Source organism: Scaptodrosophila lebanonensis, unplaced genomic scaffold (assembly GCF_003285725.1).
Source record: "Scaptodrosophila lebanonensis strain 11010-0011.00,11010-0021.00 unplaced genomic scaffold, SlebRS2 tig00000159-arrow-arrow-pilon, whole genome shotgun sequence".
Lineage (NCBI taxonomy): Eukaryota > Metazoa > Arthropoda > Insecta > Diptera > Drosophilidae > Scaptodrosophila > Scaptodrosophila lebanonensis.
The window spans coordinates 548,753-561,843 of NW_022060596.1; the positions used below are offsets into that span (position 1 = coordinate 548,753).

At 38.5% G+C, this 13,091-nt stretch overlaps 1 protein-coding gene across 1 annotated transcript; it reads left to right on the plus strand.

The window, feature by feature from the left end:
• The first annotated feature begins 9,182 nt into the window (after positions 1 to 9,182).
• Positions 9,183 to 13,067, plus strand: LOC115629583. Its single transcript, XM_030526076.1, has 6 exons — positions 9,183 to 10,287; positions 10,344 to 11,057; positions 11,124 to 11,515; positions 12,180 to 12,325; positions 12,393 to 12,481; positions 12,555 to 13,067. Exons 1-6 carry the CDS (start codon positions 9,331 to 9,333, stop codon positions 12,843 to 12,845), a joined length of 2,589 nt encoding a protein of 862 aa, XP_030381936.1. The 5' UTR covers positions 9,183 to 9,330; the 3' UTR covers positions 12,846 to 13,067.
• Positions 13,068 to 13,091: the final 24 nt, after the last annotated feature.

Sequence of the window (13,091 nt, forward strand, 5' to 3'; positions counted from 1 at the left end):
CTAACAGGACCTCTTTTAATACGAACTCGGTCTAAGACGATTAAAAATTTACTCCCTTTTCGCTTTTTCTTACACGATAAAAGTTGAAAATATTTAAAAAAGAAGCGTACAACTTTAACTCACTTTTGTTTTTGAAATGTGGCTAAATCTGAATGTTAAAATATTAGTTCGCAATTTCAAAGCTACTACGTGGAAGGATATCTACATTCCTATGGCCTTGAATTGTTTATTTTATCCCTAAGAGTTTAAGAAGGCAACATTGAATGGATATTGGTAGAAATAATGACCAGTGGTGGTTTACAATTGCAGAATCCTTTCTTTTGCTCACCCAAAAAAACAAATGTTAATTATAATTAGATTATATCCCGATGCCACCAAATGGTTCTTAAATTTTAAATTAAGCTGCTTCAACATTTTTTTGTAAATATTTTTCTTTCTATTAAGATTAATCTGTTAAAGATAAATATTCAACACTTGGAGTAATTTTTTGTTAATTTCAAAAATGTTTGGACCTTAAAAACAGCAGGAAAAGAAAAATTTTGTTTTGTATATTTATCAAAATCTAGGATCGTAACCCCATATTTTGTATGGAGTCCATGTCTCATTTCACACGAGGTTTTTCTAGGTACTTTGATCGCCTCCTGCTCGTCAGGACATCGTTTGTGCAATTAATGAATGCTCTTCGGCAAAGATTCTATTGCTCTTTAGCTATCCACAAAAAATGTAATAAGGTCTCAAATATTCGGTATTCCTAGAGCTGTCTCCGCTGCCTCTATTATTTATCCTTGGAATATACTGCAGTAGTAGTCAGACAACTTATAAATGCTTGAAAATGTTCGTGTATTTTATAGTGCTTCAGCATATTGCTGACTTAAAAATGCAAGCATTGTAATTGAAGAACTGTTGGTTGGGGAGGAAAGGATATAAGAGACTAGATGATTAAACTAAACTAAAGGATCAATTACATTTTTGAAGCAACTACTTCGTTCCGAACTTCAAACTACATTATTTGGGCTCCGTTCCAAAAACTAGATTAGATTTCAGACAATGAAGATTATTTAGCAACAATGCACTTAATTGAAATGAAATGGTAATTGATTTTTAGATATTATTTAAATAATAGGAAGATTGCAAAAAGAATATCAAAATATATTGAAAATAACGAAATGGTTAGGAAATACCCTGAAGGCGCCGTGATTGTAGGCCACGGATACATAAATACGTACACATATATGGATGTACATACATATATGTATGTGTGGCTAGGTCCAATTCCTCACACATGCACACAATGAACGTCGCAACGTAGTCGTGGGAGGGGGGACATGAAAAGCACAATCACGCAGACCGTGTCCAATTAAAAGGCGCCGTACATCATTCCCAATGCAGCACCAACAATATTGGAAAATCTACAGGTGGTGGCGGCAACGGCAGCAACAACAACAACAACAACGGTGCCGACATCGATGAGTTTCCTGCACACAATCTCGTGAAGAGCTGAGCGTGTTGTCCAAAAAAAAAAAAAACAAAAAAAAAACAGAGAAGGAGGGGTAGAAAGAGGGAAATAGAAAACAAAAAACAAAAAAGAAGTAGGCGGCAGCCGGCACTTGCAGTGCGGGAAACTACAACTACTAGTATGCAACTTGCAAGCCACACGCACACACACACACACACACACACACATACAAATGGCCCGGCAAGGACACAGACAAATGCCAACGCCAACATTTTGTTTCGTTCCATTTTGTTCGTCTGTCTGTCAAATTGTTGTAATTTATTATTGCATACCAAGTTAATGAGTCCTCTGTGCGTGTCCGTGTCTACTTCTATGCATGCATATATGTATATGTGTGTGTAGATATACACACTCTCTCTCTCTGTGTGTGTGTTCTCTGCCGCTCTGCCGCCAGGATGGCCGGCCAACTGCCGCTGCTCCGAACAATGGAAATCGAGAATTGCTGTTCAAAACGAGGCAGGGAGGCAGCAACAACAGCAAAGCATACAGATTTTCATTGCAACACACCTTCCTGCATTTAATCCAGTGGAAAATCAAGAAAATAATGCGCTGCAGGTAGAAAAACCTCGAGTCGTCTCTTCTTCTGCTTGTGTTTTTTTTTTTTCCTTCTTTTATTGCCTTTTTCTATTTTGCGTGTACTTGTTCGCGTGTGAGTCCAGGCCCAGTGATTTGGTTGCACGTTGCACTGCAAGAAATACTAGCAGCGGAATAAATGCGTCTTTTATTTTAGCGCTTACGAAATAACGATTCAAGCACACTTCGAAGGGAACCACTAAAAATGAAAATACAACACATAGTACTATATATAAAGGAGCAAAAAGAGCATACAAAAAAAATTATTAATAAAAAAACAATTTAAAAACTTATTCTTCAATTTATATAGAAATAAAATGTATTGTGTTATAAAGTAAAATATAGCAAATGAGAATAAGATTTAATTAAATGTATTTAGATAAAATTATATATGTATTGTTGTTGTTAACTCAAAAGTAACCTAATACTTGTACTTGTAACGCTAGGATAAAGATTTTAAATGAATTAATAATAATGGGTTTATTAAAGTAATATATACTAGTGGGTATTATTTTTAAAGAACGCCACTTTTTGATTGATCGTAATTTTATTGTAGATGGTATATGTCTTAAGTGCTTAAAAAGTGAATTTTTATTGGTCTCCTTGGGTTTGTAAAGCACACATTATCATTTGTTTGTCTCTCCTAGTTCTCATTTCTTCTAGTTTTCCTATCAAGATATGTTCTTCTACCATATTACAGTACTCTCTCGGAAACTAAGTACTTTGAAAAAAGATAAATAAAGATTCAGGAACTTTATACTTTTACTGTGCCCCGAAATTAATGCGACTTTAGAATATAGTGAGAATATATATGATTTGTACACATTTAAAGCGAAAAAAAGTCAAATGAAAACTAATTTCATTTTTTTAATTCGCCTAACTTATAGCTCTTAACTGGACCTTATAGCCTGATCAAATCCAGATTTGGGCAATTTTTCGTTTCCAAGATAGTTGCAAAAAAAACCAAGGTATTCGCTCGGGACAAATTCAAATGTGGATTTCGTGGCCACGAGTTCAAACCCTTTTTTTAACAAAATTATAAATGAAAAAAGCTTAGTAAACTTTCTTTTTAGTTAACAGAAATATTCTATGTATTTGTTTCTCAAAACAACAAACCTAAAAACTATATGTATGAAGGAACAATGTTTGTAAAAGTATTTCTGTTTCGTTATGCAATGCTATCCCAACTTTTCTTCAATAGTTTTCAGAAAATAATTTAAGAAACAACTGTGGTCTGCGTCTTTAGTTGTCCGGTTGTATGCAAATAAAAATGAAAACACTATGGCCGCCCAATCCTGACAATCCAATGTAATGACAGTGGAAAGTCAGTCTATATGTTCTCTGTATTTAAGCTGCTTTGTATCCAGGAAGGAACTGGTGATGGTCTGGTGGATGCCCAGATTGATGACGCCTTGTGGCCTCCTTCACCTCCCTCTGTCCCTCTGTTCGTCCTCATCCTTGCTGTTGTACTTCAGCTGGAACATACGCGTATATATAGGATGCGATGCCCAAACTAATTGAACAGCCTTTATCTTCCTTGGGCGCTTCCCCATTGGCTCCTTAGGCACTTAAATAGAACTTTGAACATATGCTACGCACCGTAAGATGTACTATACATATGTACACACATACATACAAGAGTATTTGCCATCCACTTGGACGGGCCAACGTGGCTTCTTTTTTTCTTATTTTGGGTGAATTTTTAAACCTTTTAAAGCGCTTTGCGCTGTAAGCAGCGCCTAAAAGCGGCTTACACTTACATGTAACCCCCACACACACACACACACATACTCGTATGTTAATGTGTGTGCAGGGGGGGGGTGCTGGGCTGCAGGCCCCGTTGATGCTTAAGCAAACACAACAATAACAACAACAAAAACAACAATGAAAACAGCTAGCGGATAAACATTTTTGCATACGAGACAGCCCAGTCTGCCCTAGAGAGAAGTTTTTGCTCGCACTTTCGCACTCTCACAGGCACACACACACACACACACACACACGTACACACGATACACACACCAGCACAATTCCTTTTCAATGCTCTCACCCAGTTTTTCACATTCCACTTTTTTCCTGCCCGTCACATAATCACATAACTTTTCATTATGTGAGCCAAATACGTGTATGTGTGAATGTGTGTGTGTCGCTGCATACGTATGTATGTAGGAGTATGTGTGAAGGTGCACAACTACTATAGCTATAAGCTACAGTGCTGATTACAAAAGACGTGTTGAATGGGGTTAGGGGCAAATAAGTTATATGAAGAATTAAAGAGACTGCACAGTCTGCACTGTAAAGCAAAAAGGACCTTTCTAAGCTTTCGTCCCCATTTGATACGAAATCCGGCAACCTTTATACCTATCGAAAGCCTAAGTCACATTTATATGAGAATTATCTTATTATATCTTGCATTACGTTCTGGAGCCAAGTTAAAACTCTGGGTGGGATTTTGGAGTTTTCCGTTAAATTAGACTTCAGTTTCTTGGATTAGAGCCATATTTGTACACAATTAACATTCATCGTTTATTTAAAAATTGTTACAATTCGGTCAGCTCCAAAAATGTATTAACGCAGCAATTCTACTGCGGTACTACGCCCACAAACTGCGGCCTCATAACCCTTAGACCGTTTAATTGTTCTAAAGGAGTTATTTCCTGTAATAACCTCTTTTCACCACAAGAAAAATGATCAAAACGGAAAGTGAACAAGAAATGTTATGAAGTGGTCCAAATCGGCCTAATCATCCTCCTTCCCAAAACTTCGTTGGCTACCAAACAAAAACAAAATAGCATCCGCCCAGCGTGTCCTACATTTATGAAGTTCAAAGAAATTCATGTTTTTTAAATCAAGGTTCTTCTCTTAAGATCAAAAAGAAACTTAGAGGATTACAGTGCGCCAAACGATGATCAGGGACCGCAAATAATGATTAATTTTTTTTTAACGACAAAATCATTCAGTTATAGTAACTTTGAGAAAGCGAGGAATTTACCGATATTCTTTTTTTTAAGGATTTTCAGTTTCACCATGGTTTAAAAATTGTAATTTTTACTCATTCTCTCTCTCGTTTTATGATTACTTTTGAGTTTTACTTTACAACTTAACTATTAATCTTTTTTTTGGGCAACAAAACAAAACTAATAAAATAATCATTATTCTTTGAGTTTTCTTTTTTTGATCAAAAAATAAAAATTTAGCTTTAATTTTGCCTGAGCCCAAAAATAATGATTATTAGTTAAGTCGTAAAGAGAAACTCAAAATTAATCATTCTACACCTAATTCTGTTTTTACACGGTTTGAAAAATACAAATTTTGTGTCTTGTAACACGACTTTATTCCATTTAGCACGATTCAAAATAACACTAAATAAATAAATAAAAACACACACAACTTGCAAACAGTTAGAAACTATTCTTATATGGCTCGTTATGCACATTATTTATGTGACTTAATAAAATAAGCACTGATTTTGATTAGGTTTTAGATATAAGGAACCAAACACCTATTCTTGCTTTCGATCAATGTCTTTTTTTACACAACTTTTTCTGGAACTAATCCTCCGTGTGAAAACAGAATTAGGTGTATTGTGAGCGAATGAATAAAATTAAAAAACAATCATTATTACAGTCCCTGATTAAATGAAAATGTAAATACTGATCCATTGTTGTAAATTCAAACTAAACACAGAAAAGATGCCCAAAATGGCTCTACAGTTTTTAAAATAGCCCCCCAAAGTACAACGCTTTTGAGAAAAAAACAAAACGAAATATCTGAAATGTTTCTAAAAATTAGAAAATATTTTTGTAAAGTACCAATCTTTTTTGCTTACACTATTGGGATGTGGGGTTTTTTACGCCCCAAGTATATATATATTTTTTTGGATTGTCGCCCATTTAAGTCACTAAGGAAATTTGTATTATTTTCTAAATTTTCTTAAAAAAAGGTAAAGTATTGAAATATTTTGAAAATTTGGTAAAGTTACTTATGGTGAGTAAGTATAAGACTTTGTATTTGAGAGTAATATTTCTGATTCATATGATTTGTCATAAGTTTTTATATATTCATAGATATAATGGAACGACCTGGAGGAAATTCGATTCCGCTTGAAAAACATGGTTTGTTTCTGGTAGCATGGCATGGGATCAGAAATAGAATGTTCTGACCAGGCAGTCAGACCAACAGCTGACTACAAAAGTGGGTAATGATTTATGCGTCTGTGCGGCGCATAACACAATATTGATCCAATACAATTTTATATGTAAATTTTGTCCGAAGATTAAATATATATGCATGCATACATACACAAACACACACATACACGTATATCTAAATACATACGAGTATGTATGCATATATACATATATATGCCTATATAGGAGTACATGACAGGACCTTGAGAGTCAAACGCAAAATCAAACAATGACACAGACGCCCACAAACATCTGCCACCTCTGCACCGCACCGCACCGCACCGCACCACACCAAGCCACCCACCCACCAAAAACTCGGCCCGACGCATCCCACATCCCCAGCTAGCAGCAAGAGCGACACAGTCGCCACAGTCCAGCGCTTTGCTTCCGTTTGAATAAAACGCATTTTTCAAACAAAGTTAAAAATGCCAATGTCTGTGTGTGTGCGTACATTATTCATGAACACACACATATATGTATATACAGTATTATATATATTTGTAGATACATATATGCTCATGTATTTATGTGTGTGTGTGTGTGTGTGTGTGTCTTGTGTACATATGCGAGATGTGGTACATGTGCGATTATTTGGGGCGGCTGGGCAGTTGAAAGGCATTGACTCCCATCCTATTCCAACCCTATGCCAATATTGAAACTTTCAACTACACACACGCACGCTCACACACACAAATTCCCTGACAGTTTTAAACTTACGCTCTTTTAGTAGAACTATATGTACAGACATACTATATACAGTGTGGCCTCCCAAACTGAAATTTACGAAACAGCCACACATTTCTCAATAATATTTTATATTCATAAAATGAGAAGACCATGAAGAATGAATATCTGAATAAAATTGGCCTGTGCATACATATATGTATATCTAATTAATAAAACATACATATACATACATATGTATGATATGTATAATTTGAAGTAATGCTTTTTATCGGCTCCAATTTGAAAATAAGTTCAGACTTTAACTCTATTTCTCGAAAGGAAATTCTAATTTGGCTTAGGGACGCTTGCCTGTATTTAGGTTTGTAATTGTGTATGCACATATCAGCAAGTGTCTGTGTGCATGTGTGTGTGTGTGTGTGTGTGTTGGACCACTTTCACTTTTCACATAACACAGCACAACTCATACACAAACAAACATTTTTATCCAAAGTGAGAGCGGGAGAAAGGAACGCATGCATAACCATAAGTCCAACAGTCCGTTTGATTTTAGCCCATTGTGGCGCACCGTGGTCCAAATTTAAAATGCTTGGTTCGTCATGAATGTTTATAAAAGGAAGGATAACAACTCGCCATGAACTAACGCCCAAAAGATGATTTTGGTTATTATAGTTTGTGGCTTGGATTTTATGTGCAAAAATAAATAAGCTCAAGTACTTCATATTTTATTTAATACATACTCATATATTTATTACTTTAATCTGGCCATAAACTTAAGAATTATAATCAAACGATCATGGCTCGATCGAAATAATATACCAGCTCAATGAAATTTTATGAAAAGAAAGTGACAAACAATACTTACAACATCATTAAATTATGATATTTAATTGTATGTTGTTGCTTTGAAACGCAAACCAATGTACTTCAAAATGAGCCATTTTCATCAAAAGCATTTGTTTAAGAAACATTGTTAGAAAGTGCTTACGATTCTCTTTTACTTAAAAAGTTTTTCATCCACATCATCAGAACTATTCCATTTTACACATTTGAAAAGGTGTTGGCATTTCTGATTCTAGTTCCACTGCAGAATTAAAATTTGGAATTTCAGAAAGTGCTATGGTCCAAAAATAGATCCACCATTCGCTTTTGAGCAACGGCCCTCTATAAAGTTCATAGCCTACTTTAGAGCGTCGAGCACACTGTGCGCTGTGCTGGCCTCATGGTCGACACGATAAAAAAGCTTAGGCTTATGCTGTGCACATTTTAAGCTGCCCGCCCACTGCTGAATAACAGCTACACACACTCACACACACACTCACACACACACCCGCACATGTACATACAAGTACATGCCCATCTACATACCAAGTAAGGCAGAAAGTCTAGGATAAGGTATGTGTAGTTTAGGGTGTTATTTGCTGCCACACACATGTGTGCACCACTTGTTCATGCGTATGCGTGTGTTTGTGCGAAGGGGGTAGTGGAAAAGTGGCAGTTGTGAGCAGAACAACACACACACACACATAAATAAGCACATGTGACCATCAACGCGTGGCTGCTGTCCAGCGTAGACTGTGTGCTTCACAATTCGTTTTGATTTTGCATAGACTTTTGAAAATTTATGCGCTGCGCTCTTTGAAATGTTACGCACGTGTCCGTGTGAATGCGCGTAAGTACGTTTTCTTTTTTTTAAACTTAAACAGTCGAACAACTTAAAGTAAAGTTGCTCCAATTGACTTTATGTGGGAAAAACTGCCCCTGTGCGCGCTGACATAACTAAATGAAAGAAATGTCTTAAATGTTAAATGTGATCTGTGGTCATCTTTTAATTTTATAAACTATACAATTAGAATTCTTTGAAACACTGACATTTTAATACAATTCATTAATTAATAAAAGACTTGATGTCTTATTTTATTCAGCCAAACAAACACCACTGTACCACCAATAAGCGCTAAATGATAAACTACTAAGATCGCGCTTGTTACCAATCGAAACAAAACATTTGAAATTAACGCTTTCGTGCTGTAGCAGTCAGCTTTTGTGTTAGTCCAGCTTACCGGCCTTGCCACGCAATGGTAGTGCTGCCATTCAATTGTAAAAAATCGCGGCTGTAATCGATGTATTGCCAACTATCGCTATTTGTCTTGTAACGCGGCATAGTAGCTATTTTTTTTGTATAATGAAATAAAAGTAATTCTTGGACACAATGCATGTATAAAACCGATACTAAGATAATATTCTTATTTTGGGTTAAGTTTGCAAGTCCTAAAGTAATAATTGCCAGTTTATCCGGCTAGCAGTGAAGCTTTGCGATAGCGCCTTGAAAATATTTTAAATTGAACCGAAAGGAGGTGAAGCAAAATGAGTTCAAACAGAGCCTGTAGCAATACCAAAAACAACAACAACTCCGTAGAATCGCCACTACATATGCAAAACCAAAGCGATGCTGCGCTCCAGCACTCTATTGGCTACGCGCGCGAATTCAGCACGCAGGCGGCGGCCTATCATCTGCTCAAAACGGAGGAGCCTCTGGTCCATCTGCACCGCACCATCGTACTGCTGAGTACCAAAATCCAACCGCACTGCTTTGCGCCGACGCACCTCGAGCTGGCCAAATTCTTTGTGGACCTGCAGGCATTGATGAGCGCTCTGGATGATGAAAGCGACGCGTTGTGGGCATGCGTGGCTCTGCTGCAGCACTGTAGTCGCAATCTAGAGGCACGTCGTGCCATAGTCGAGCAATATTGCTATGTGCCGGTGCTGAGCTATTTGTTGGTACGCACAACCCGGCCAGAGCGCGTCCATCGCCTAATGCTACTGCTGCAGGATCTCACATATGGCATACGCATTGCCTGGGAGGAACCGTATCTGGTGGTGCTGCTCGAGCACCTAGTAGACATTGTGCACAACACGGAGTGCGACGCTAGCGAGACGGCATCGCCGCAGGACGATAGCTCACACGCACTCCTCGCGCTCTCCATCCTCGTTAATTTGTGCTATAAGAATTTTGTGGTTCTGTTTCTCTTTCTGCGCCGTGTGAACATCTCAAGCTTCAGTCGACGCATTCAACATTATGGCCTGCTGGCTAACAAGATGCTTATCATTCTCTCTCAGGATGTGCACCCCTTCGAGGAGCGTGAGCTGCACATATTCCTTCGCACATCTTTCGCAGCGATCGACGAATGCCTTAAGCAGTGGAACGTTCCTCAGTTGAGTCACATTGTGGACTTTCTGCTCGATTCCCAGTGTCATCCCCGACTGCAACGTGCGATGCTCACGCACACTCACTATTGTGAGGACATCGAGCGGTTGCTGGATGTGAGTATTACAAAATGTATCCCATATATGTGCAAACCACAATTTGTTTCCTGCAGCAAATCGACGCGCGTAGCGGCATGGACGACTCCAGTGAGGATATGCGCAAGCATCAGCAACTCTGCATGGATCTCATCTTCCGGCTGGTCAGCCACGTGTTGCAACTCAGTACTAAAGACAACAGCAACATTATTAGCCTGGACGCCATCACGCCACGTCTCTATGAGCTACTCTGCTGCTGGATGGAATCGGAGCATTGTGGTGTGGCCGCCATCGAATTGCTGTCCATACTATTGCGTGTGGGCAGGCGCGGTATCATTTCCCAGCTCATAGCCCGAGAACCCACAACAGTGATCAAGTTGGTGGCCAGTACCAAGCTAGCAGACACAAAGCCCGATCACGTGATGGCCATACTGCGCCTGTTGCTGACACTGCTGCGTGAATCCAAGACCGAGAAACTAGTACTGGCCGAGATATCCGAATCGTATTTTGATAATATACTGGCCGCACCGCTGGCTCTGAAGCCGGAGCTACTCAGCAAGCACGCCATTGCTCAGTCCGAGATAGACAAGGCAATTTTCTGCCTGCTGCTGCTCATCAATTTTGCCAACATTGCCAAGAAGGCGTATTTCGACAAGTGCCGTGAGCTCCTCGACAAACCGCAGCTCCAGTACGCGATGGCTCGTGCCATGGTCTCCGGAACTGAACAAGTGGCCTCAGCTGTATTTAAAATTGCACAATTCGAGCACTTTCCCAGGGCAGCCGTGGCTAAGGTAGGTGCTCCAGGCTAAAATTCTATTTTCTCCCATGCTCACACTTCTCTTAAACTTGTCACACAGCATGTCGCCAACATTAGCGCCAGCGGCAATAGCAATGGTGAAACACCTTCTAGCACCAACGCGGATGCCGAGCAGTGGCGGAACCTAAATGCCATTTTAAAGAGTCATCGAACTTTAGTGGACAAGGAGCTAACCCAGCGTGTTAATGGTCTCATTGACAGCATTAACAGCACGCTGCAGAATCACGAGCTGCACAATGCCCCTGTCTCACAGGTCATTGAGCTGTACAACCATCGCATCAGCAGCCTAAACTGTGCCATGTCGAATATGCAGCAGCGCCTGGAGCAGGCCAGTGCCCAAATCACAAGAACCACTCAACTAAATAATATGCAGAATGCAGAGTTGGAGCTTTTTCAGAGTAAAAACTTTGAGCTACTGATCAGCCAGGAGCGGTAAGTAGCCCAGAAGCAGCGAAAGATTTTTATCCAAATAACTTTCGAGGCTATCCACAAGTTATTGCTGTTTTATTGTTCTTAATTATACGTACTGTTCGCAAAGAAAAACCTGCACTTACATTCATTTCCTTTGTTTTAACGTTAAGCATGCCTTCACAATGAAATGCTTAATAACTGTGGCAAGCATCCGGCCATCCACTGGAATCGCACATAAGCAGCTCAAAATTGCAATTTTGAAATATACAGACATTTGTAACTATTGAAATGTAATTTGGCGACTGTTCTATTTAATATTGATGGCCCGAAACCGAGTCGCCTGAAACCATAAATCTTTAAAAATAACATAAAATCGCCGTAAAAAATCTAAAGTTCATATATCATTAGATAAATACAATTGTTATTGTATGTACGATTTTGTTATACAGCCAGCCATTAATTTACAATTTGTTTTATATATTCTTAGCAAGTATAAAACTGAGCCAAAGCATGCAATTTTGAATCTTAAAGCAGAGTATAAATTTCCCAGCCGAAGATTCAATCCAGTCTACTATGTTTCACATAAATAATATCTTAATGCATTTTCAAGAGCTTATAGAGTATTCAGAAATGTCTTTAACTGCTTAATACATTTGTGTCTATATTTCTTTCTTAAAATTATAAGACTTCAATCACAGTGCAAAGATCTGAAACAACAGACTGACAAACTCAAGTCTAACATGAGCAATTTAATCAAAGACTTTTCGGAGAGCTCCGAGCAATTGCAAGTCAAGGAGCGCCGACTGGCTGTGGCTGCATCCGAAATACTAGGTAACAAATGCACAGATATAGCTCTATAACCTGTATGGACTATCATTTCACAACCGCATACTTGCAGATTACCAGAAAAGGTGTGAAGAGTTGCGCAGCAGCTTGAGCGCAAAAACTGAAGAGGTGGCCAAACTGGAGACACACAACAAAGAGAACGTAAGTCTTATGCCTACGGAATAACTAGTATCGCTCTTAACTTAAAGCATTTCCGGTCTATATCATACCACAGCTCACACGCATCGAGAAACTTAAGAAAACTGTCAATGCATACGAGCACGATATCAAAGAGAAGGTTCGCACCATTGAAGAGCGCGAGCGAGATCTTGCCAAGACCCAAAAAGGTCTGGAAGAACAGCGTGAGGCGCGTAAGAAATCCGAGGACTTAGTTAGTGTCCTTGAGAAACAGCTGCAAGAGCGGAAGGAGCAAATCGAGAATCTCGAAATGGAGCAGAAAGAGACCGAGGACTTGCGCAAGACCATCATGAGTCTTATGGAGAGCAAAAAGCCGAAGCGAAAGTAGACCCACTTTTTTTTTTCTTTTCTAATTAAGACATTTTTAAGACACATAAAATGGTTTTAACTCATTCATTCATATAGGCCCCGTTAATGAAAAATTGATTCATTTGTGTTTATTTACATTTTATTGCATTCCGCATTAACAAACATTACAATATTTATTATGCAATTTATTTCGTGTCGCGCTTTAAAATTCCATTACAAAAACCAATTTAACCAAAAACGAAAAAATACGATGTAAAAAAATATA